Genomic DNA, 22,956 nt, shown 5'->3' with positions numbered 1-22,956 from the left:
GGATTATAGGTGTGATCCTGACCCATTCTTATTTTTTAATGGGAATTATTTGCTCTTAGAGCTATTTTATTTCTCATAACTTTCAATCTCATAATAAATTAAGACATAGTTGGGATTAAGAACCAGTGCCTCGAACCAAAACGGAGCCTGGACATTTGTAAATTTGGCAGCTTTGACATCTGTGAGACTTGGCAGTCGTGGACTTAGTGACTGAGAATCCATTCCACATGGTGATTTTGCTGAGGCACCAAGATGGAATCCCATGGACTAGTAGATGGGAGGGACTCCATTAAGTACTGACTGCAACGCTGCTCACTTCTTGTGTCAAAGTAGCATTAACACTTACTACTTGACTTCAGAGTTTCTATAGTTCTTGGGAACTGATAAAACTAAGTTTGTAGACATGACTCCATTAAAAAAAACAACAAAAAACCCAGCAATTCCTGGTGAGGCAGTAAAAAAAAAAAAAAAAAAAAAGATGCCATCTGAGGAATAAAGCTCCTTAGCCAGGTTCATAAATGTCTATCAAAAATCATTAAGAATAGGAAGATCCTGAAACTATAAAACTATTAAGAGAAAACACAAAGAAAAGTTCCAGGACACTCATCGAGGCGAAGATTTTATGGCTAAGACCTCAAAAGTGTCTGTGCAACAAAGGAAACAATCAAGAGTGAAGAGAAAACCTGCTGAGTGGGAGAAACATTTTATAAATACTTCATCCAATAATGGACTAATTTTTAGAACACACAGAGAATGTAAATAAATCAACAGCCAAACAATAATAATAACATCATCCCACTAAAAAGTTGGCAAGGGAACTGAATAGAAGTATTTCAAAAGAAGCTACACAAATGGCCAATATGTATATGAGACAGTATTAACATCACGAATCATCAGGGAAACGCAAATCAAAACCATACTGAGTTATTCAACTTACCCAAGTTAGAATGGCTGTTATCAAAAAACCAAAAAATAATATAAAGGCAAAGATATGGAGAAAAGGAAAGTTGCACACTGCTAGTGGGGAATGTAAATTAGTACAGCCCTTATGAAAAACAATATGAGGTTTCTCGGAACACTAAAAAAATAGAACTACTATATAATCCAGCAATTCTTGAATGGGTGTTTATCCAAAGGAAAAGAAATCAGTATATCAACAGGACACCTGCATCCCCATGTGTATTGCAGCACTATACACAGTAGCAAAGATGTGAAATCAACCTAAGCATCCCTCAGTAGAGGAGTGAAGAAACTGTGGTATATATACACAATGGAATACCATTCAGCCACAAAAAGGAATGAAATCCTGTCATTTGCAGCAACAGAAATGGAACCTGAGGTCATTAAGTCAAGTGAAATTACCCAGGCCCAGAAAGACAAACATCACATGTTTTCATTCATACGTGGGGCCTTGGAAAGTGGATCCCATGAAGGTGGAAAGTGGAATCATAGTTAGCAGGGGCTGTGAGGGAGGAGGGATGAAGAGAGGTAGGTTAAAGGGCACAAACATACTCTTAGAAGGAATAAGTTCTAGTACTCAATAGCACAGTAGGGTGACCGTGGTTAACAACAATAGATTGTACATTTCAAAATGGCTAGAAGAGAAGATTTGAAAGGTTCCCAACATAAAGAAATGATAAATGTTTGAGGTGGTAGATACCCTAAACACCCTTACACATTGAGGTGGTAGATACCCTGAACACCATTATACATTGAGGTGGTAGATACCCTAAACATACTTACACGTTGAGGTGGTAGATAACCTAAACACCCTTACACGTTGAGGTGGTAGATACCCTCAACACCCTTACACGTTGAGGTGGTAGAAACCCTAAACACCCTTACACGTTAAGGTGGTAGATACCCTAAACACCCTTACACGTTGAGGTGGTAGATATCCTAAACACCCTTACACGTTGAGGTGGTAGATACCCTCAACACCCTTACACGTTGAGGTGGTAGAAACCCTAAACACCCTTACACATTGTGCACATGTATCAAAGTATCACAGGCACTCCATAAATATGTACAAATATTATGTATCAAACTTTAAAAGAAGAATATTAATGCCATTCAAAATTTTCATTTCCACTTGACTGCTTTGTACAGAGGGAATTTAAAATTCTCTCACCATCCACAAATGCCTCCAGACACATCCAGTTGAATGTGGGGGTACCCAGTGTTTATTTTATCTTAGACACTCAACTCTTCTTGCCCCTTTGTTTTCACTGTGAATTTGCATGACCCTGAAGAAAGGGTTGGCAGGACTCAGTCTAATTGCATAAATTCCAGATTAATGAAGCCTGAATTAATGAGGTTTCATGCCCTAAAGTATATCTTAATCCTTGTCACTGGGCCAGAGATGTCTTTCCTGAAGAGGCCCCTTCCCCCAAGCACAAGCGGCCTCCCTGGGCCACGCTGCAACTTGTTCTTCTCTCTCCCCAACTCTGATTCTGGCACTTGTAAATAACATGCTTTTCATGATACTTTCTGGGTAATATTTCCACATGAAAGGTTCACAAAAGCAAAAGGTTATCTAGGAGGCTGCTTTGCATGGTGACTCTTTCTCTCTACCTCCTGATTCTTAGGTGGGGTTGCCCACCTTGAGATCTAAAATCCAGTGAATCTCTCTCCTGGCCAGAAAGCTGGATTCAGATGAAGAATTACTATTCAATTTCAAAGTTTGATGCTTCTTTTAGAGCACGTCAGCAGGAAAGCAGTAAATACAAAACATAAGCACAATTAATCACCAAAAATTAAATCAGAACCCATTTCAATTTCTTAAACTCTTAACTCATATCTTATTTTCATGGGGTGCTCTTGGTTTTGTGAGGCCTTTATATATTTATTGGCTGATTTCATCTTTGCATAGATCCTTATAGATGATAACATATGTCAATTCAGTAAAATAACATGGTACTAATACCAAGATGAGGAAATCAATTGCAGAGAACCAGACAGTAAAACGGTTCTTTAATTTTACATTACGAAATATATGTGGAAGTTCACGCAGAATTGTGTTTTCTCTAAACTCTTGAGTTCTTAGTGAGGTGGGTAGGAGCTCTATTAGCAATTGAACCTCAGTGCTCACTTCAGAAGCTAATGTACTAAAATTAGAATGAAATAGAGAAGAATTGGTATGGTTTCTGGTTAAAAAAAAACAACCCACAACAAAAAAACAATCAAACCATGATGGGGTAGCCAGAACACCTTTTCTAAAACCACACTGCTTCCCAGTTGGGCAGAGCACAGGCTCTATGGACCTGTTAAAGCTCCACCAAAAATGTCTGAACCTGAACAAAATGTAACAACAGACTAGATATACTGCTTGTTTTTGCAGGAATACAAGGGAAGAATTAGAGAAATTAGGGTTGCATGTGGGGACGTAAGGTCAAGAGACATATTTTTTTGAAACAGGTGATACTTAGGCATGTATTTATGTTGGTTAGATTGGTCCAACTGCAATAGAGGAAAAGGACAAGGCAAGACAAAAGGAGAGGCCCGCAGGACTTTAGTCCCTGAGAAGGGACGAGAGGATGGATACGCGGCACATGGGGACATGGCGAAGGTCTCACAGAGTTCGTGGGATGTAGGTCTAACAGCTTCCTTTAAATCTTGGGTTCAAATCTCGCCTCTGCTCCTTGGTAGAAACATGTGCATGCTGACCTCTTCAGCAGGCCCTTCCCTCACGTATAAAATGGAGGAAAAAAAGGTTCCCAATTCGCTGCTTGTTATGAACATGCAAGTAAATCATGCTTGCCGCGAGCCTTAGCACAGAACTAGGAACACAGTCAGCATGTGGCAAAGATGAGCTATCATAGTAACGATGATTGTTACTGATAACAACAAGCACAGAGGCCCGGGGAGCAAGATCACAAAAAGATGTGTAAACCGCCTGAGAAGGTTCAATCAAGTTCAGGGTGTGAGAAACATGTGTAAACAATGGTAATGCAAAACAGGATTAAATGACGGGCTTCTAGAGCCTTCACATTTCACTCCCTGCAGGGATTTGGAGGCCTGTGAACAGCATAGGCTGTCATCCCTGAGGAAGCGGGGATGTCCTTATTCATCTTCCTCTTTTCCTCTTCATTGCGGGATGGGCCGGTCCTCTGTGAGGGCTGTGTTGGTCGCGCTGGGTCTGCTCCCAGGGGCTCTAACTTTCCTCCCTGCGAACTCTTTTCCTCCCCACATACTCTCTTTTTTCCCCTAAGGAGGGAGAAGGATCCTATTGAGATAGACTTTCCAGAGTACGTACATGTTACAATCTTTCATATATGAAGGAACTAGACCCAGTTGATAAGAAGCTTCCTGGGAAACAGGATGGGACCCTTGGGACCCTTGTTTTCCCAAACTAGAAAATAAAACCACAAGGTATGTGATGTCAACAAGCAGCCTTGGGTGAGTCTGATCACTTTACATCCCCATCATCTGCTTCTTCTGCAGGTGGGTCTCAGAGGTAGTGGATTTCCTGCAGAAGGATTTCAGCTACCTGGTGGTTCTATCATGTTGGAGATCCTTTAACAGATGTGTCAACTACAATCGAGTCTTTGGCTTTCTGTTTACAGGCTCATCCAGTTCTAAACTTTCTTAGATCAGCTTGGAACCTGTGCGCCAAGAGCAGGGCCAGTTTACATACCTGGTAATTTCTGGAACACATGGGTCCTCCTGTGCCTCTCTCTGTAAAATGAGGCCACAAGCAAGCTTGTAAGCTTCCTGGGTTCCCTGCCTGCAGTTTGCCTTTCTCCTTTAGGGGAAGCCTGTAAGCTTCCTGGGTTCCCTGGATCCTGTTTGCCTTTCTCCTTTAGGGGTCATGATAGAGGCGGGGAGAGGGAAGAAGGAGTTTGTAAGATTGACATGTAAGTTTATAAGGACAATATCCAGGTGAGGGTGAATGATGTATCAGATTGTTTTGTATTTTCCCCGAGGAGCCCAGTTGTAGATAGCAGGGAGTGTATCTCTTACATGAAAGAAGAGTCAGCAGCTTCTAGGGAAAAAGCCAGAGAATGGAGTGCCTGGAGCTACTCACGGAAACTGCTGAACACTCTCTGTTGTTCTGCATTTGTGGCTAATCTACAGACTTTGGAACCAGCCAGTTGTGAGTGAGAATTCTGTTTCTGAGACTCACTAGTTGTGTGAACGTAGGCAAGTTACTTTGCCCCTCGGAGTCACGGTTTTTCTCATTTGTAAAAAGAGAACAATCCCAACCAACTGAAATCCTAAAGAGTGATCTTAAAATGTTTTTTTGCAGGACAACTCATATGGACTTAAATGACATACTTGTATACAAAGGGCTTAACTATTCCTTGAAAACATGATTTTCTTTTTATTGTCACTTGCAAAACTCAAACCACAGCTGCACACGAGGGAACTCTGCACGCTGTCTGGCTGCCAGGGGCTTCACCTCAGTGGGAACCACAGGCTCGGCCCTCCCTGTGCCGAGAGGGGAAGAACATCGTGGGGCAAGGCTGGCAGGGGAGATGCCTAGAAATGACTGGGTGGTCCTCATGTCCAGCCACCCCCAGTCCAGTGGGCTGTGAGAACACCCAGTGTAATCAACTCATCCTCCATTCTGATCCCAACAGACTTTCACCAGGTGCCTGCCCTGTGGGCAGTTATATTCTAGGTGCTGTGGATACAAAGATTGACGATGTGTGGTTTCTGTTTGGCCATAGCCTCACTCTGGAAAATAAAAAGTACAAACCACACCTCCAAATGCTGAGGCTTTGGCCAAAGGCTCAGAGGGCTCCTGAACCAAAGAAATGCAGAATTTCCCAGAACACAGCTTACTCAACACAGGCTATCAGTTTTCCCCCTTGGCACTCTCCCGCGTGTACTGAGATAACTGAACCAGTAAGTAACACAGAGCTCAGCTTATTTGATTGCTGGGAAAACTCAAAAGACCCCAAGGGAGTAGAAGGCAACATGCTGTCCTGTGCAGAAAAAGGCCGCAACCAGCATCTGCTGGAGCCTGACTGGACTCCCCTCGTGCCCTGGGGACACAAGGCTCCCCCTCGAAGAACTCCTGAGTCTAAGGCAGGAGAGAGGGGCTCTCTGGTGGAAAGTCCCCAGGTCCTGCTGGGCTTGAGATTCCTGCTGCTTGAATGGCTCCTGGCTGTGTCTTTCTAGGCCTAGATGGGGGAGATATGGAAAGAAAGGAAGGAGGAAATGGAGACAGTAGAGGGGAGAGGAGGAAAGGAAGGTGGCCAGAGGCTTTCGGCTGGTTTGCAAGTAAAGTAAACAAATGCTGCACTCCAGGGGCTCTTGCAGGCTCACAGAACATCGCGGTATATTGCATTTTTATCCTCTTAAAATTCCCATTCTCCCACCGTCTCATTCTGAAGGATCTGGATGTGGCTCTCTGACAGGCAGTCCCAGCTCTGTCACTCTGTATGAGGTATTTAACCCTGGGGAGCTTGCCTTTCCTAGTCTGTAAAATGTGCATTTGAGTGCAGTGCGCCAGCGTTCCACGCACTGTCTTGCACAAGCAGTTTGCCGGGTTCCTTCCTCCAGTTCATGGGAAGCAGAACATACCATCACACTAAACATGGGGATTCCAGGAAGGGTCCCCAGGGTTCTGAGCCCAGTTAAGTCAAGAAAACTGGCACACAGTCCCAGGGGCAGTTTGCTGTGTGAGGGAGCAAATGACAGCCCCTCCCCTGGGACTTGCACAGAGTTCATTTGGGGCTGTCCTGTACTTCTGGGATTGCCACCACTGGGCCCATCCCTGAGCCCGTTCCTGCAGATGTTTATTACACAACCAGAATCTCAGGGATTAGCCAGCAAACACTTACCCAGATCTTGTACCTGGGCAGCCTTCATAGGGTATCAGGCAGAAAGAGCAACGTGGCAAAGTCTGGGAAGGGCGTTAGAAGCCAAAAGTCTCTGACCCACAGGAAGGGAAGCTGAGAAATAGTCTCCATTTCTATATGACAATCGTTTTAGTGCATTTATTTAATCTTCCTAAACAGAATGAACAATTTTCCCCCCTCATTTTATAGATGAGGAAACTGAGGCTTAGAGAGCTTATGTCACTCACCTAAGTTTATACAAGTAGCAAGTGGTCAGGTCCGGATTTGAATCAGGTTCTGAATTCAATGCCTTTTTTTTTTTTTTCATAGCATGCTGCCTCTTACTAGATGCCTAAATTTCTAGAACATAAGTGGACTCTAGTGACAACGCAGTACATTTTCCCACATTTCTTTTCTCTTGATCCCTACATAATCTTTTCCCGGAAATAGACAGTAAAGCCAGCAGGTCACGGAAGTGGCCTCGGTCTTCCTTGCACCGCAGTCAGCACCGCGGACTTTCGGCTGAGTTAGTTCCCTTGCAGATGTTAGCAGAGAGCACTGCCTTTGCCGGCTCCAGACAGCACATCTCTGGTTCTGTTTTCCCACAGCAGGAACCCAAGGGTCTGTCTCTGAATGTGATAACTGGCTGCACATGTCAGCACGGAAGGGCCGAGCTTTGATGTGAGCTCTGCAGGCAGCAGAGTCCTTGCGGCTGCCTGGTTCTGGCTGGAGCTCTGTGTCTTTCATCAGGTCCCCAAGACCCACCACTGTCTGCCAAGATGAAAGAGAAATGAAGCCGGAGGCTCCCAGGGAAACTCTGCTTCCCGGGGCCTGCATTGGACAGGGCAGCAGGGAGGTGCTGATCATTCCATGCTTCCCAGCCTGGGCTTCCCTTGGGGGAGGATACAGGGACTATTGCTGGGTCTACCTGGTCCACATCGTCCAGGGCTCCCAGGGAAGAAAAGGTGACAACAGTGAAGTCGAGTTGCAAGCAGCCTCAACTCAAAAGGAACGTTTTTTCTTCATGTGGCTACCACCTTTTAGAGTTTGCCGAGTGTCATTTTCATGTCATTCTTGCATGAAGCCTGTGAGCTGAGCACAGCAGGAAGCAGCACTCCCGTAATGGGCACTTGGCATGGTGGAGATGGCACGGAGCCATGCCTCTGGGCTCCGGGGGTGGGACTCCGCAGGGAGGGATGCTCCTGGCGGTCACCTCAGGGCTGTCTCTGTGGTGAGGTCTTTATGGTTCTCTTCATAGGCACTTCTTTATGTTCAAGTTGGGCCACATCAATAAGGTTCCCATAAGTATGTGCCCAGCAAGATAATTCTCTCCCATGGATCTTTTTTTTTTTTCCCTCCTTGTCCTAATTTCTTCTGAGTTTAAATTTCCTTTACTTTGGATCTTTCCCAGCTGTGATATTCAGAGCTAAATAGTATATAAATCTATCATTTCTGCTCAGCAGTTACCGTTTTGTACCACGGTCTAGTTAATGTGTTCAGACATAGTTATGAGTGTTTGGAATGCAATGCTGGGGAAGCCACACATTTGTGGCTTGAACATCGTGGTGCTAGGGGAGAACTGAGGCAAAGATGCTCTTGCTCCTTGCTAACTTATCTAGGTCTATCCACTTGCTTTCTCTCTCACTCTCCTTATCTTCCAGGGCCTTTTTATTTGAATAAATCATTTTACATGCTACTGTTCTAATACATTAAATTTGCACGTGTATTTGAATGTATTTGTAGACTTTATATTGTTTTGCTGATTTGTCTATTCATTCACAATATTGCTTTGAGTATTATAACTATATATATATTTGCATATCTGGTAGATGCGGTTGCTTCTCATTTTGACTTTTTAGAATTTTCACAACTGCTCGCACTTGTTTTTGTTTGAACCTTAGAACACATAAAGAATCTTGTTGATATTTGCATTAGAATTATATTGAATTTGTAGATTTCCTGAAGGATATTTGATAATTTGAGGATGTTGTGTTCCTAGTGAAATATAGCGTATCTTTCTATTGGTTCTAACCCTTAGAGTCCTTCAATTTCTTCTAGTGTATTAGGCTTGATTCTTATGCTTATTCCTAGGTCAGTGGTTCTCAACCTGTGGGTCGCGACCCACAGGAACTGTGTTAAAGGGCCGCAGCATTAGGAAGTTTGAGAACCACTGTCCTAGGTTTTTCCTTTTGTTTAGCTGTAGTGGTAAAAGAAGTGTTATCTTCTAACTGGTTACTATCTGTATTTACGATGGCTATTGTTTTCTACACATTAACTAACTCTCTTAGTCTCTAGTTGAAAATAGATTTTCAGTTCTCTCAGATTTTTCCTTGTGTACAAATTTATTTGCCAACATAAATAATGATATTTATTATATTCTGTTAATACATTAGTTTTAAATGTTATACTCTAATTTGTTTTTTTAATTACAGCTAGTATCTTCAGATCCATATTAAATAATAGCAATTATAGGGTTATCTTGTACTGTTCCTGACTTCAGCATAAATCTAAATACTTTGCTAGTAAGCATGAGGAGCTCAGATAAAAAGTTTTTATCATGTTTAGGGAATATTCCTTTATTTTTAACTTAAGAATTTTTAAAATCAAGAAAATAGGTAATCTTATCCTTTAAAACACTCTATAATTTGTGTATGGGTTTTTTTTTTTTTTTTGAGATGGAATCTTCTTTTGTCGCCCTGTAGAGTGCTGTAGCTTCATAGCTCACAGCAACCTCAAACTCTTGGGCTCAAGTGATCCTCTTGCCTCAGCCTCCCAAGTAACTAAGATTACAGGTGCCCACCACAATGCCCAGCTATTTTTAGAGATGGGGTCTTGCTCTTGCTCAGGTTGGTCTCGAATTCCTGAGCTCAGGCAGTCCACCTGCCTTGGCCTCCCAGAGGGCTAAGATTACAAGTGTGAGCCACCATACCCTGCCCTATATTTGTGTATGCTTCATCATGAATATTTTAGTGGGATATTATTAATACGTATAATTTCTAAATAAATACATACAAATATACTAGAGGGTGCCAGTTTTTTAAACTGAGTCAAGAATGAAATAAAAAATGTTTGGAGACCCTGGGTTTAGAGGCTTAATATTAACGTTTATCACAGGCAATTTAATCTTTCTTTGATAATGCAGAAAACACCTCAGGATCTTGAATGCTTTAGGGTCATCATTATGGATGCTGATGATCTGGTCAGTTGATAAAAGGTTGGTTAACTGAAAACCAATCATCTGAAGGCCTAAGTGCTGTTCTAAACAAGGCTGATTTTTATGGCTCTCTGGATGTCTTTCTCTATACCAGTTCCAATAAAGCAGCTGTCCCTGAGCTCCCCCAGCCCTCCTTCACTCTCCAGCACCAGGAGGAAAATGTGACACAGCCATGGGTAGAGGGTGAGTTTGGAGCCAGTTCCTCTGGGTTCTGCCTCACACAAGTTGAGCATCCTGGTCCTTTTTTGGCAGAGGTGTGGTGTGGTGTGTGTGTGTGTGGGAGAGGCGGGGGGGCTGGCATGTGCGCAGAGCAGTCAAGGGGTGGGAAGGAACCAGACCTCAAAAAGACCCACTTGCTTTAGCACAGTGGTAACTTCCTGTGGGGGCGGCTGCCAGAAGTCTTCCTGAGTAGGTGATTCCAAAAAGTAAAGAAACACTAGTACTTTGTAGTTATAAAAAGGGAAAAGATGGCTGTGGGGATAAACATCTCATCTAACAAATTCTCTTTACGGGATGTCTGGCTTTCTGCAAAGTTTTACTGAACCAAGACATATGATCTTTGTAAATTAATATGTGTGGTACAAAACCTCAAAACAATGTGCTGATTCTATTCCGTAAGGACAATTCCCAGGGTAACGGCGGTTAGTTTTACATTGTTAATCAGAGCAGGAGGTTGGAGGAGGAACCATGAAGTCCTGGAGATAAAAAGTTTGGGTTTACATGAAATGACTGATCTGAAATCTAGAGTAAATTTGATCTGAAATTTCCCTTTTCTCTCTGTTAATCATGTAGTGAAAATTGCAAATGCAATTCAACCTTAAAAATATTTATTAAGCCCAACAAAAACACAGAAGCAAGACAAGATGTGGTGTCTTTTCATTAGTGTAGGGGATACATACGTGTCCAGATGGAGTAGATCACAATTTTTTTAAAAATGTAGAATTGAATAGCAAAATAAGAAGCATACACTGTGTCGTGAGAGGTCAGAGGCCTCATGACTGGTTGTTGGGATTGCATCAACAGGAGTTCCCGTAGTGTAGCAGGGCGAGAGAGAAGGACGGATGTGTGTCTTACATCTCCCATCTCCAGCAACAATCCAAGACCACAGGCTCAATCTACCCGCTCAGCTTTCTGTATAGGGGATTTCTGAAGGTCTGTTTCTCACCCTGTTCTCTTTGGAAAGAAACTGTGTTTGGGAAAACCTAAATAAACTTTCCCTTCATCATCCCCAAATTTCTTTGGCCAATTTAGGGAGCCGAATGGAGCAGTTCAATTTTGGGGATGGAGATTTTTCAACTCATACTTTGCAGTTATGAGTTCCATCATAATCTCAGTTAAGTATGTTATGAAATGTAAATTAAAATTCTGAACAGTGAAAATGCACATCTTTATACCAAAAAGAGAAACAAAGCTGGACAATGTGCAAGTCATTTGTCCCCTAAGTAGAATAAGGCACCTTATTAGGCCATTCCCACGAATTTATCTTGTACAGACACTGAACTTTCTATCCAAAGCCCATCTTAAATTACTGCTTTCCTTTTCAGTGAACCATTTTCTCCCCCTGTGGGAGATACTTGTATGTTCTTGGCCAACGTAATAATTATACAAATGTCAAGGTCTATCTTTTTTTTGGAAGTCTATCTTTTTTAGCTGTCCGAAGCACTTTTTGGGAAAGTGGGAACAAAAGCAAAAGAAAACAAAGAGTCCCTAAAGACATTAAACTTTAAGTAGTTTCCGACTATATGGCTGTGAATATAATTTCTTCCCATGCTACGCAGGCAGGGCTGGAAGTCGGTCACCTGGGTCTGATCTTCTCTCAGTAACCAGGTATGTGACCTTCAGAAAATCTAACCTTTGCTCCAGTTTTTTCCATGGTGGTATTATTTTCTTAGCCTATTTCAACCAATAAAAAGGTTTTGTTGAAATATTAAATATGATAGTTTGACAAGTTAGAAATTTAATAAAAACTCACAGAGTGAGTTTTTGCATTTAAAAGAAAACTTTCAACATGTTATAAATGTACTATATGTACCTTCATGATATGTAACAACTGGATCTCTAAAGCAATAAAGGTAATGTCATTTTACTTTTCCAAGGCTTCCTGGGACCTGCCCACAGCTGGGGCTGAGATGTGGGGGACCTGGGGCGCAGACACTGGGCAGAGCTGGTCCAGCTGAGGCAGAGGAGCCATCCCGCTGGCTCAGGGTGCTCAGGGGGCTGAGAAGAAGGGCTGCTGAGGAAGTCACTGCATGCCATTACCAGCAAGAAGTGAGGCTGGGAGGAGCTTTTCTCAATCATCCTTAATAAAAAACAAATGTCAATTGTGGTAGTGGAAAGACCAATATTTCATCCTCTCTCCTTTCAATAGAAAATGACATTAAAAAATTAACGCCACATGAAGTGAATGAAGAGAATGTGGCAAAATGTAGAACAAAAGTATTCTAGAGGCATTTCACAGTTATAATATTCAATAATGAAATATGTCATTTTTCTGGAGTTTGTGATGTACGGGGTATTTGTCAGCTTTTTACATTTTATAATTTGTCATGACATCATTTTCAGTCTAAATAAATGGTTGCTTTCATATCTAATTTTGTATTTGTCATTTTGTAGTCTTTTTCTTTAAAGAATCCCCAAATTGTGCAAGCTTCAGGCCCCCTGCAAAATTTGGATCAGCTCCCGGAGGGTCCTCATAGTCCGAGCTCAATAAATGTTTGATTAATTACAATTGCAAAGTACACTTGAAGAAGGAGAAATAAATCTTATACTTCTTAATAATTCTGAGAAAGCAACCGGCAAGCTGCAGAAGAACTTCTCCTCCAAAGATGAGAGCAAATTTAACACTGAGCTAAAATAACCTTGGAAAAAAACTATGTAACAGATAATAGCACCCTGGTTTCTTGAGAAATATAATCATTAACTCTTTGTACCCTTTGTTGTAACTGTAACTATGCAGCTGACACTGAGCTGAAGAAAAAACGTATGAAAGAGTTTGGAAAAAACTGTCCCCCGCCAAACTCACCGTTTCATGACTTGAGGCACCTGAGTTCTCACTGGCAATTAAAGGTCCCTTCCTGTATATCAGTGGTTCTCAACCTTCCTAATGCCGCGGCCCTTTCATACAGTTCCTATGGGATAATACAGAACCGCAGCTCTATATTGTTGGTGTAAGTGTCAGTTTTAATTACCTGTTTTTCCTGGAACATACTGAAATCCTAGAACACAAGGGAAATAAAATACATTTCAAATGAAGAGAATAAAAATGAATAACTGGATTGGTGTCTTGGCTGGAAAATCGCTATCTTCATGACTAGGATCTTTTAAAAATTGGGTGGGCTGCAAAAGAATTCAACACCCAACATGGTGGGGCCAGTCTGCCTGATTCAAAGGGAGTGTTGTATGAGAGCCACAGGAATGAAGCATTACGAATTTTAATGCCAGTTCATGTAAGTTTCAGCAGATTAATTTCCCAGTTAGGTTTCCCAATTTTAAATTAGTTGGGTTGTGTAAACATAATGTATTCAAGAAAGAGGAAAAGTATAATTTAACTCTCCAACCATAAATTTCATTTGCCAAAGCACAAGGATGCTAATTTAAAGACAAACAATAGTTATCTCCGTGCTCTAACCAAAGCCCAGTTCATTGAGTGGTTTCATAGCACAGTTGGCTCAACTTGCTTTAGTTTACAGAGAGGATGCATTTGAAACATGATAAAAAATTCAATACTTTTGAGCTTGCTATCTATAAAATAATGGTTTATAGGACTGGAGAGTATGGTGGGGAGGTGATTTTTCTATATTACAATGCTATAATTATAGCTTCCCAAAGTCACAACTTCTGGCATTCAAAATCTAAAACCTGGGCAAAAAATATGAAACAATGGTTTTTAAGGTATTGGACAACAGGAAAGAAAGAGCAATGATCCCTTGAAAGATGGTAACAAGATGAACCCTACAACTCACTGCCTTGAGAGAGGTCATGGTATGTGGAAGGTGAACCAAAGGAGTCCTGTGATTTCCTTGAGCTCATGAGACAGCACTGAGACTGCAGGCACCAATGCAGGGAGGAGCCTTGAACCCATGATGTCAGTGACCTTTAAAGAATACACGTTCCTTAGCCGCATGTTGTGGCGGGCGCCTTTAGTCCCAGCTACTCAGGAGGCTGAGGCAAGAGAATTGCTTAAGATCAAGAGTCTGAGGTAACTGTGAGCTGTGACGTCACACTACTCTACTGAGGGCGACATAGTGAGACTGCCTCAAACAAAACAAAACAAAAAAAAAGAATACACATTCTTTTTAAGAGTATGTGGAACATTTACCAAGATAGACCATATTCTGGGCCAAAGAACAAGTTCCAATAAGTTTAAAAAAATTCAGGTCATACATACCAACTATGTTTCCTGAGTACAATGGAGTTAAATTAGAAATCAGTTACAGAAAGATAGCTATATAAAAAAAAAAGCTGGAAACCGCATAGACTTCTACATAATCTGTGTATTAAAGAAAAAAATCAAAATGGAAATTAGTAATTATTTTTCATGGAATGAAAATGAAAACACAATTTATTAAAATTTGTGGGGTGCTGTGAAAGCAGTATTGAGAATTTTATAGTACTAAAAGGCTAGAATAGAAAAAAGAAAAGTCTCAACTCAGTGACCTCAGTTTACACCTAGAGAAATTAGAAGAAGAGCAAATAAGAGTCAAAGCAAGTGGAAGAAGGAAAATATTAAAGATCAGAGTGAAAATCAATGATATAAAAAATAGAAAAACAGAGAAATATCAAAGAAATCAAAAGTTCTTTGCAAAACTCAGTAACACTGATACACCTCTAGCTAGACTGAGCAGGAAAAAGGCAAAATACAAATTGCTGATATCAGAAATGAGAGAGGTGGTTATCACCGTAGATTTTATAAATAATAAAAGAATAATAAAATATTACTAAATGTATGCCAATCAATTTGACAACTTAGATGAAATAGACAAACAGACAAATTCTTTGCAAGATACAAACCACCAAAGCTCATTCAAGAAGAAAGATAATTCAAATATCCCTTAAAGGAACTGAAGTTGAAATTGTAGTTAAAAACTTTCCCTAATAAAAAAGCCCCTCCAGGCCCAGATGGATTCACTAGTGAATTTCACCAAATACTTAAGGCAGAAATAGCAATAATCGTGCCTCGGATAAACCTCATTGGCTACAATACTGCCACTGCGCAAAGCTTAAGGCAGAAATAATGTCAATTCTATACAATGTTTTCCAGAAAAATTAAGAAGAGTGGATAGTTTTCAACTCATTCTCTGAGGCCAGGAGTACCCTGATCCCCAAACCAGAAAAGACATTATGACTACGGATCAGTACACAGTGTAAATATTTATGGAAAAATTCTTAACAACATTTTAGCAAATCTACCAATACACAGAAAGGAACATACATTAGGACTAAATTAGGTTTATCCCAGGAATGCAAGGTTGTCTTAATATTTAAAAAAATCCATCAATATAATTCAACATATAAACAAACTAATGCAGAAAAACATAAAGGACCATCTCAATAAACACAGTTGGACAAAATTCAATATTAATTCCATAAAATATTCATTAAAGTAGGAATAAAAAGGAATGTCTTCAACCTGAGAAAGGGTATCTACAAAAATCTATAGGTTACATTATAATTAATGGCAAAACATGAATGCTTTCCCCTAAGAGCAAAAACAAATTGAGAACATTTGCCTTCACTACTTCTATTCAACATTATATTGGAAGTTCTAGCTAGTAGAAAAACAAAACAAAACCATCCATATTAGAAAGAAGTAAAACTATCTTTATTCATAAAGATCTGATCACCTCTACAGCAAATCTAGTTAGAATCTACAAAAAAGCTACCAGAAATAATAAGTGAATTTAAAGAGATCACAGGATGCAAGATTAATATACAAAAATTCACTGTATCTCTATACAAATTCATAAATTGAAATAAAATATCATTTATAATAGCATCAAAATATATGAAATATTTAGGAATACAAGTTCCGACAGTTAAGTTCACAAACTCTTCCTAGAAAAAGTGCAACACACCTCATTGGTGAATATCACTGCAGTCACCTCGGGAGTGCTCCCCTTAGGAAGCTATGCACTGACACCAGCACCTTGTCCTCTCTTCAAATCACTTTTGGAACTCATCTTCTGGAATGGCCATCAGAGCTGTTATTGTATTATCCTTGACGTCCTGAATGTCATCAAAATGCCTTCTTTTCAATATTTCCTTTATCTTTGGGTAAAGAAAAAAAGTCATTGGGACCAGATCAGGTGAGTAGGGAGAGTGTTCCAATACAGTAAAGTGTTTACTGGCTAAAAACTCCCTCACGGACAGTGCTGCGTGAACTGGTGCATTGTCGTGATGCATGAGCCATAAGGTCTTGGCGAAAAGTTCAGGTTGTTTCTGTCTCTTTCATGCAGCCTTTTCAGCACTTCTAAATAGTAAACTCGGTGACCCATGCTTCATCATCTTGCCTCTGCAAAGTCTTTGCAAACTTTGACTCTCCTTTGCTTTTGTTCATTGGTGAGCTCCTTTGGGACCAAATCCAATGATTTGAAGGCACAATTCAATGAATTTTTGCAATGTTCTCATCAGTTCTTCTTGTTACTGGCTGCCCTGCCCTTTCTTCATCAGTGACACTGTCTCTTTCCTCAGAAAAATGTTCATTTGTACACTGCTGTCTCTTCATGGCATTGTCCCCATAAACTTGGGCTCACATGTCCTGATTTTACTTCTACTTTTGCCAGTTTTAACAAGAAATTCAGTGTTTGTTCATTGCTCTAATTCAAGCTCCAACATTCTCACAATGGCACCCCAAAATACACAACAGTGATTTTATAATCTGTTATTGTTTCCGTGACTGTTTTATTTTTTAATCAAGCAAACTTTTTAAATTAGTAACTGTTATTAACTAAATTAAAGAAGCTAAATTCATATCATCTATTTTTTACCCTAACTGTTAAGTGGTGACAAGTGGTGATAAATAAATAATATTCCCTGAGCTTTAAAAAAAAAAAAATCAATATTTTTCTGATTCAAGAAATACGTGGTTAGGACAGGCACTTCGGCTCATGCCTATAATCTCAGCACTTTGCAAGCCACTATTATTCACCAGAAATGTTCCTTGATATTCTTTACAATTTCTAGAGGAAATCTTTATACCACTTTCTCTTGAAATGAGTTGCTCCTACAGCTTATAAATATGTGTGTGTGTGTATTTTTGGGATAGCAAACAGGAAATTCAAGTTTTACTCTAATTTCCAGGTTGCGGCTGGTTCAGGGACTCTTTAGAGATAAATGGTATTCAATTTAAAAATATTTATTTTAGTTTATTATTAAAAAGTGGGAAATACAGGAAATAAAACATTGCCCTACAGAATAAAACTACTACCATTTTACTGTATTTCCTACCAGACAGTTTTCTGCACACATCTTCATACAGCCAAGATTATAGATGGACTATTTTATCTTGTACTTAGATTTAAGGTGCTCTGTGCACTTCTCGATATAATTTCTATAACTATTTTTAATGTCAAAATAATATTCTATTGTAGTTATATTCTAATGTGGTTAACTGCTTTGTTATTGAGGGACATAGTGTTATGCTATTATGAATATTTGTACATAAATCATTGTACTTTTCTCATAAGGATTAGTTCCCTAAAAAAGCAATTACAAGATTAAAAACTTAATACTTTTTTATTTTTATTATTTATTTATTTATTTATTTGCAGTTTTTTGGCCGGCGCTGGGTTTGAACCCACTACCTCTGGAATATGGGGCTGGTGCCCTACTCCTTTGAGCCACAGGTGCCGCCCAAAAAACTTAATACTTTTTAAGGCTCTAGATAAGTTTTAGCAAAGGTTTGTGCCAAAATACACCCCACTAACAACATATGAGAATGTTTCACCTCATGGCAGTATTGGTAATATTGACTATTTCCTGAAAGAAGAAAAAAAATCCTTGATAATTTGATGGTAAAATAGTATTTTATGGTAACTTTATTTATATGTCTTTGATTACTAGTCACAATATATTTCTTTTTTGGTTTTTTCCTCTTCTGCCAACAACTTGTTCATGTCCTTTGCTCATTTTTCTGTGTTTCGTTCATGTGAATAAAATTATTTTGTTTTATAAAGTCTACATTGAGACAACGATAACATACTCACAAGACTTCATTTTATTAGATTTAAATATTTTATTTCAAGAAATATTCTGAAGGCTATTGTTTATTATTAGGAAAAATATAATGCATACATGTCTATAGATCATCATATACTGACAGTATAATAAATAGGTTCTCCACGTAACATGATTAGCTTTGTAGCGAGACTAGTGGAATGCTTTCTGCAGAAATGCTTCAAATCTGAGCACATCTACCCTTACATCAAAAAAGAAAAAGGGAATAATAAAAACACAAGTTTGATTTGTTTAAATTTTAGTAGACCACATCTGATTTGTTGAAGAGTAAGTTCTTTTATTTACCTCTTCAAGGAAGTCATTATTTTTTTCATTTCTTTCTGAGCCTCTTTATCCTATAAAGAAAATACAAATACACAATGAAATTTCAAGTATTCATCCTGATACTTTAGTACTGATACTCTAGTACTTTCAAATAGGCTTTTGTTGAGTGCAAGGGTATTTTCTGAAAGACCATTACAAAGAAACTGTGTTTTTCTTAGGGGCAGCCATAATCTAGATCAATAAGAATGCAAGTAACGTGGACAGCCGTTTCTAGGATAATACATCCACACAGACCCGACGTGGTGGGACTCAGGAAGGAGAGAGCCTTTCATGTAAGCTGACGCTGGGTTTGCCTTTGTGTTAACATTATTATTTTTCTCTATGAGATGTGAAGAAGCCCTGGCCTGAGCAGAGGGATTTGAAGAAATGTGAGATTCTACAGTAAGAGTCAGACAAAACATATATTTCATTATTGATTTTATCAATTATATTTAAGATTAAAAATCAAGTAGTATGTTTTATAGGATACCACCTGTTGTTGTCCCTTTATAACAAATGTAGAAGTTAGAAGGAGTGACAATAAATTCAGATGGCCGAGTACTTTAATGTACCTTTGTACTTAATAAATATTTGCTGAGCATCTATCAGAAAGGACTTAAGGAGTGTAACAAGTTTAAAATAATCAGACAAAGAAAATAGGATAAGGTAAATATTGAGAAGTAGCTGCTACCCAGATTTTTAAAAATCTAAATTATCATGAACATTAAAACACTGATTTTATTGTGGTGATCAGCATAGAAGTCTGCCTTCTATCAAGCAGTATTTACTAAAAGTTGTGAGAAAATAAGATCAATGATATATAGGATATGAGTGTGATATTTAAAACTTATAATTCTAGGTGTTGAGGTACATGTTTACCTGTGGAACTGTTGGGTTATCTCAGTGCCTGGCACCTAGATAGCCCTAAATAAATGCCTCCTAAATGAATGGTTAGACTGCAACACAGTAACCATTTTCCAAATCTAGGGATCAGTTTCTTACAGAAAAATGACACAGACGAAAGAATTATTTCAATCAGATGACTGAAGAAATACCCACAAACTATATAGAGTAGAACCTCTGTAAAGTGACCATTCAAGGGACTGTAACAACAAACTGGTCAATATACAGAGGTGGTCAACATGTCTGGTCTTCAGCTCAAGGAGGTGCGGGGAGCTTCTCTTGTATACCTGGTGTATATCTTTACAAACTATAATGAAAGAGTGCCTTACTGTGCTTGGGATCTCACTTTCTCTGCCTTCCTCAGGAGTTTATTCTATCGATTATCTCCTCCCTCTACAGTTTGTACTGAACTCTTCCTTCTTTGCCGGCTGTTTCTCACCATCCTTTCAAGGTACGCCTGTATTGCCCATCTACAGTAAACTCTTCAGCTCAAACGTCCCTTTAATTTCCATCTACATCTCTCCTCCCTTTCCCATGAGATTCTGTGGAAGGGCATCGCTACCTACTGACTGCTCTGCGCTTTGGTCTCTATGTCCACTGTGCTACTCAGCCTTGACCAAGGTCACCAGCGACGCCCACGTCATCCGTCCAGCTGGGCTTCTCCAGAGCTCCCAGCAGAGCTGGTCACTCACATCCTGTGGCTTCCGAGGGACAGCCTTCACTCCTTTCACTCTCACTTGCAGCTTCCCCTTTCTCCCCCCCGTTCCACTGTTTTGATGTTTCTCAGTGGCTGAACTTCTGCACTCTGCTTTTCACATACTAGATAACCTCTTGGGTAATCTCTTCCACAGGCTTCAAACTTCTCTAATATGCTATATTTCCAACTACTCACTGGACTTAAACATCTCACAAACATAAACTCAACATTTCAAACTGAACTCACTTTCCCTATCAAACCTGGCTCTCCTGTGTTCCTTGTATTAGTAAAGAGCATCTCATCTACCCTGGTCAGTTTGCCAAGCTAGACAGTGGTCACCCTTGAGTCCTCCTCCCCCCTCAACGACCAATCTCCAAGCCTTGTAGAGAATATGACCCACAATTTTGTTACATTTGTCCTTTCCTCTTGCTAATGTCTCACTGCCATCATCGTAGTCCAGGTGACCCTGTCATGTCTGTGTTATTGTAGTAGTTAGTGACAGTCTCCACACGGTGGCTACTGTTTCCTTCTCACAACCTCACTGTGTTATCTATTACTTTATAGCCTCCAGTGGTTTTTTCCCTTTCCTTTAAGAAAAAGGCATATTGTTTCCACACCTTGTCGATTGTAAATTGAGCTGTGATGAACAATTTTGCAAATGTCTTTTTGATGAATGGATTTTTTTCTTCTGGGTAGATGCCTAGCAGTTGGGATTGTTAGGTCAAATGGGAGATCTAATTTGAGTTCTTGGAGGATTCTCCATACTTCTTTCCAAAGAGGCTAGATTAGTTTGCAGTCCCACCAACAGTTAAGTGTTCCCCTCTCTCTGCATCCATGCCAGCATCTGCAACTTTGAGACTTGGTGATGTGGGCCAATCTTACTGGGGTTAGGTGATATCTCAGAATGGTTTTGATTTGCATTTCTCTGATGATTAGGGATGATGAATTTTTTTTTATGTTTGTTAGTCATTTGTCTGTCCTCAGAAAAGGTTCTGTTCATGTCTCTTGCACAGGGATAGATGGGATTGTTTGATCTTTTTTGTTTGTTGATTAATTTGAGTTCTCTGTAGATCCTAGTTATCAAACCTTTGTCAGATTCATGACATGCAAATGTCTTTTCACATTCTGAAGGTTACCTATTTGCTTTGATGTGTTCTTAGCTGTGCAGAAGCTTTTCAGTTTAATTAAGTTCCATTTGTTTAGTTTGGTTGTTGTTGCAATTGCCATTGAAGTCTTCTTCATAAAATCTTTCCCCAGACCAACATCTCAAAAGATTTCCCACACTTTCTTCTAGGATAGAAATAGATTAACTAACTGTGGTGTATATATACCATGGAATACTATTTGGCCATAGAAAAGATAGTTACTTTACATCTTTTGTATTAACCTGGATAGAGGTTCTTCCAGGTCAATACAAAACATTCTTTTCAATAAAGTATCACAAGAATGGAAAAAGCAAATATACAAGTACTCAATACTAATATGAAGCCAGTAGACAATCTAATTCATGCCCATTTAGGAGAAAAACTCATCTCAATTCAAGTTCGGGGGAGGGGGCATTTGGGCACTTAATGTGCACAGTGTGGGGTGTAGGGCATACCTTTTGAGTGCGGGACACAACTGTCAGAAGAACTCTACTTACAAATTAAAATATTGTGATTTGGTTGTTTGTACCCTCACATTAACCTGAAATAAAGTAAAAAAATCAAAAGGCATATAAGACTCTCATGTCTTCTCTCCCACTGGCACTCAATATTTCAGTTCGACTACACACCTGATTCAGTGGTTTTATGTATTGTATTTCTCAGTTCTAGGCAGTTGCCTGTTTTCTAGTGTGCTACAATGTACGGTCTGGGTCCCACCTGCTTCCAGCATTCTCGGGATATTTCATTCTGTCATGAACATTTGTTCATCTTTTCATTCATCCTTGCCATATAGATATTTCAACACTAATAACAATAGTTAGAACACATTATTTTGTGTTTCACATTTTTTAGTTACATTAGACGTTATTTTTTGATCAAAAAAATCTTTGTAAATGGGGTTAGAGCTGTATGAAAAATAAAAACTTATTAACTGATAAAAGTGATGGAACATTAAAGAAAAAATGGTCCAATTACTCAGCATAATATTTTGGTTTTTTGAAAGATAAATATTGATGGATTACATTTTCATCAACAACTTTTACTGCCTACACATTCATTAGGACTAATGTACTAAAGAGGGGTTTATCTCATTGCTTATTAAGTATTACCAAACTCTATATTCAGTATTTCCAAGAAAGCATCACAGTTCAACACTTCTGTGCTACATGTTTTCAGTAATATGTCATTGGACAAAAGTCTAAATTAAAAGTTGAATTGTGGCGGCGCTTGTAACTAAGTAGATTGGGCGCCGGCCATATACACCCAGGGTGGTGAGTTTGAACGGGCCTGCTAAACAACAATGACAACTGCAACAAAAAAATAGCTGGGCATTGTGGCAGGCACCTGTAGTCCCAGCTACTTGGGAGGCTGAGGCAAGAGAATCATTTAAGCCCAAGCGTTTGAGGTTGCTGTGAACTATGATGCCCAGGCACCCTATGTAGGGTGACAGTGAGACTCTTTCTCCCCCCTCCCCCCAAAATAATAATAATGATGATAATAAAAAAATATAAGTCGAATTGTGCACTAAAGGGTTCTTGATAGAGTTTTTTTCCAGTATGAATTATGTAAACTTCAGGTGAAGGCACTTCTACATTGACTTGAGCCCTGAGAGTCTTTCCAGTGTGAGAACTTTGAAAGGCTGACTAATGCGTGTAATCACTGAAGACTTTA

At 39.6% G+C, this 22,956-nt stretch overlaps 2 protein-coding genes and 1 pseudogene across 2 annotated transcripts in view; 1 reads left to right on the top strand and 2 right to left on the bottom strand.

The window, feature by feature from the left end:
* LOC128583691 (cytochrome P450 1B1) overlaps window positions 1–22,956 on the top strand; it is a 174,788-nt gene that overhangs the window by 29,721 nt on the left and 122,111 nt on the right.
* Window positions 1–22,956, bottom strand: part of RMDN2 (regulator of microtubule dynamics 2) — a 101,824-nt gene that overhangs the window by 3,256 nt on the left and 75,612 nt on the right. For both annotated transcript variants that reach the window (XM_053588152.1, XM_053588151.1), the window contains exon 11: window positions 18,523–18,572. In XM_053588152.1, coding sequence (XP_053444127.1) covers window positions 18,523–18,572 — 50 coding nt within the window. The remainder of the gene's footprint in view (window positions 1–18,522; window positions 18,573–22,956) is intronic.
* LOC128585040 (uncharacterized) lies at window positions 15,160–15,222 on the bottom strand (annotated as a pseudogene).

Source organism: Nycticebus coucang, chromosome 4 (assembly GCF_027406575.1).
Source record: "Nycticebus coucang isolate mNycCou1 chromosome 4, mNycCou1.pri, whole genome shotgun sequence".
NCBI lineage: Eukaryota > Metazoa > Chordata > Mammalia > Primates > Lorisidae > Nycticebus > Nycticebus coucang.
The sequence above is the reverse complement of the archived record's forward strand: the minus strand, read 5'-3'. Positions and strand labels throughout refer to the sequence as shown.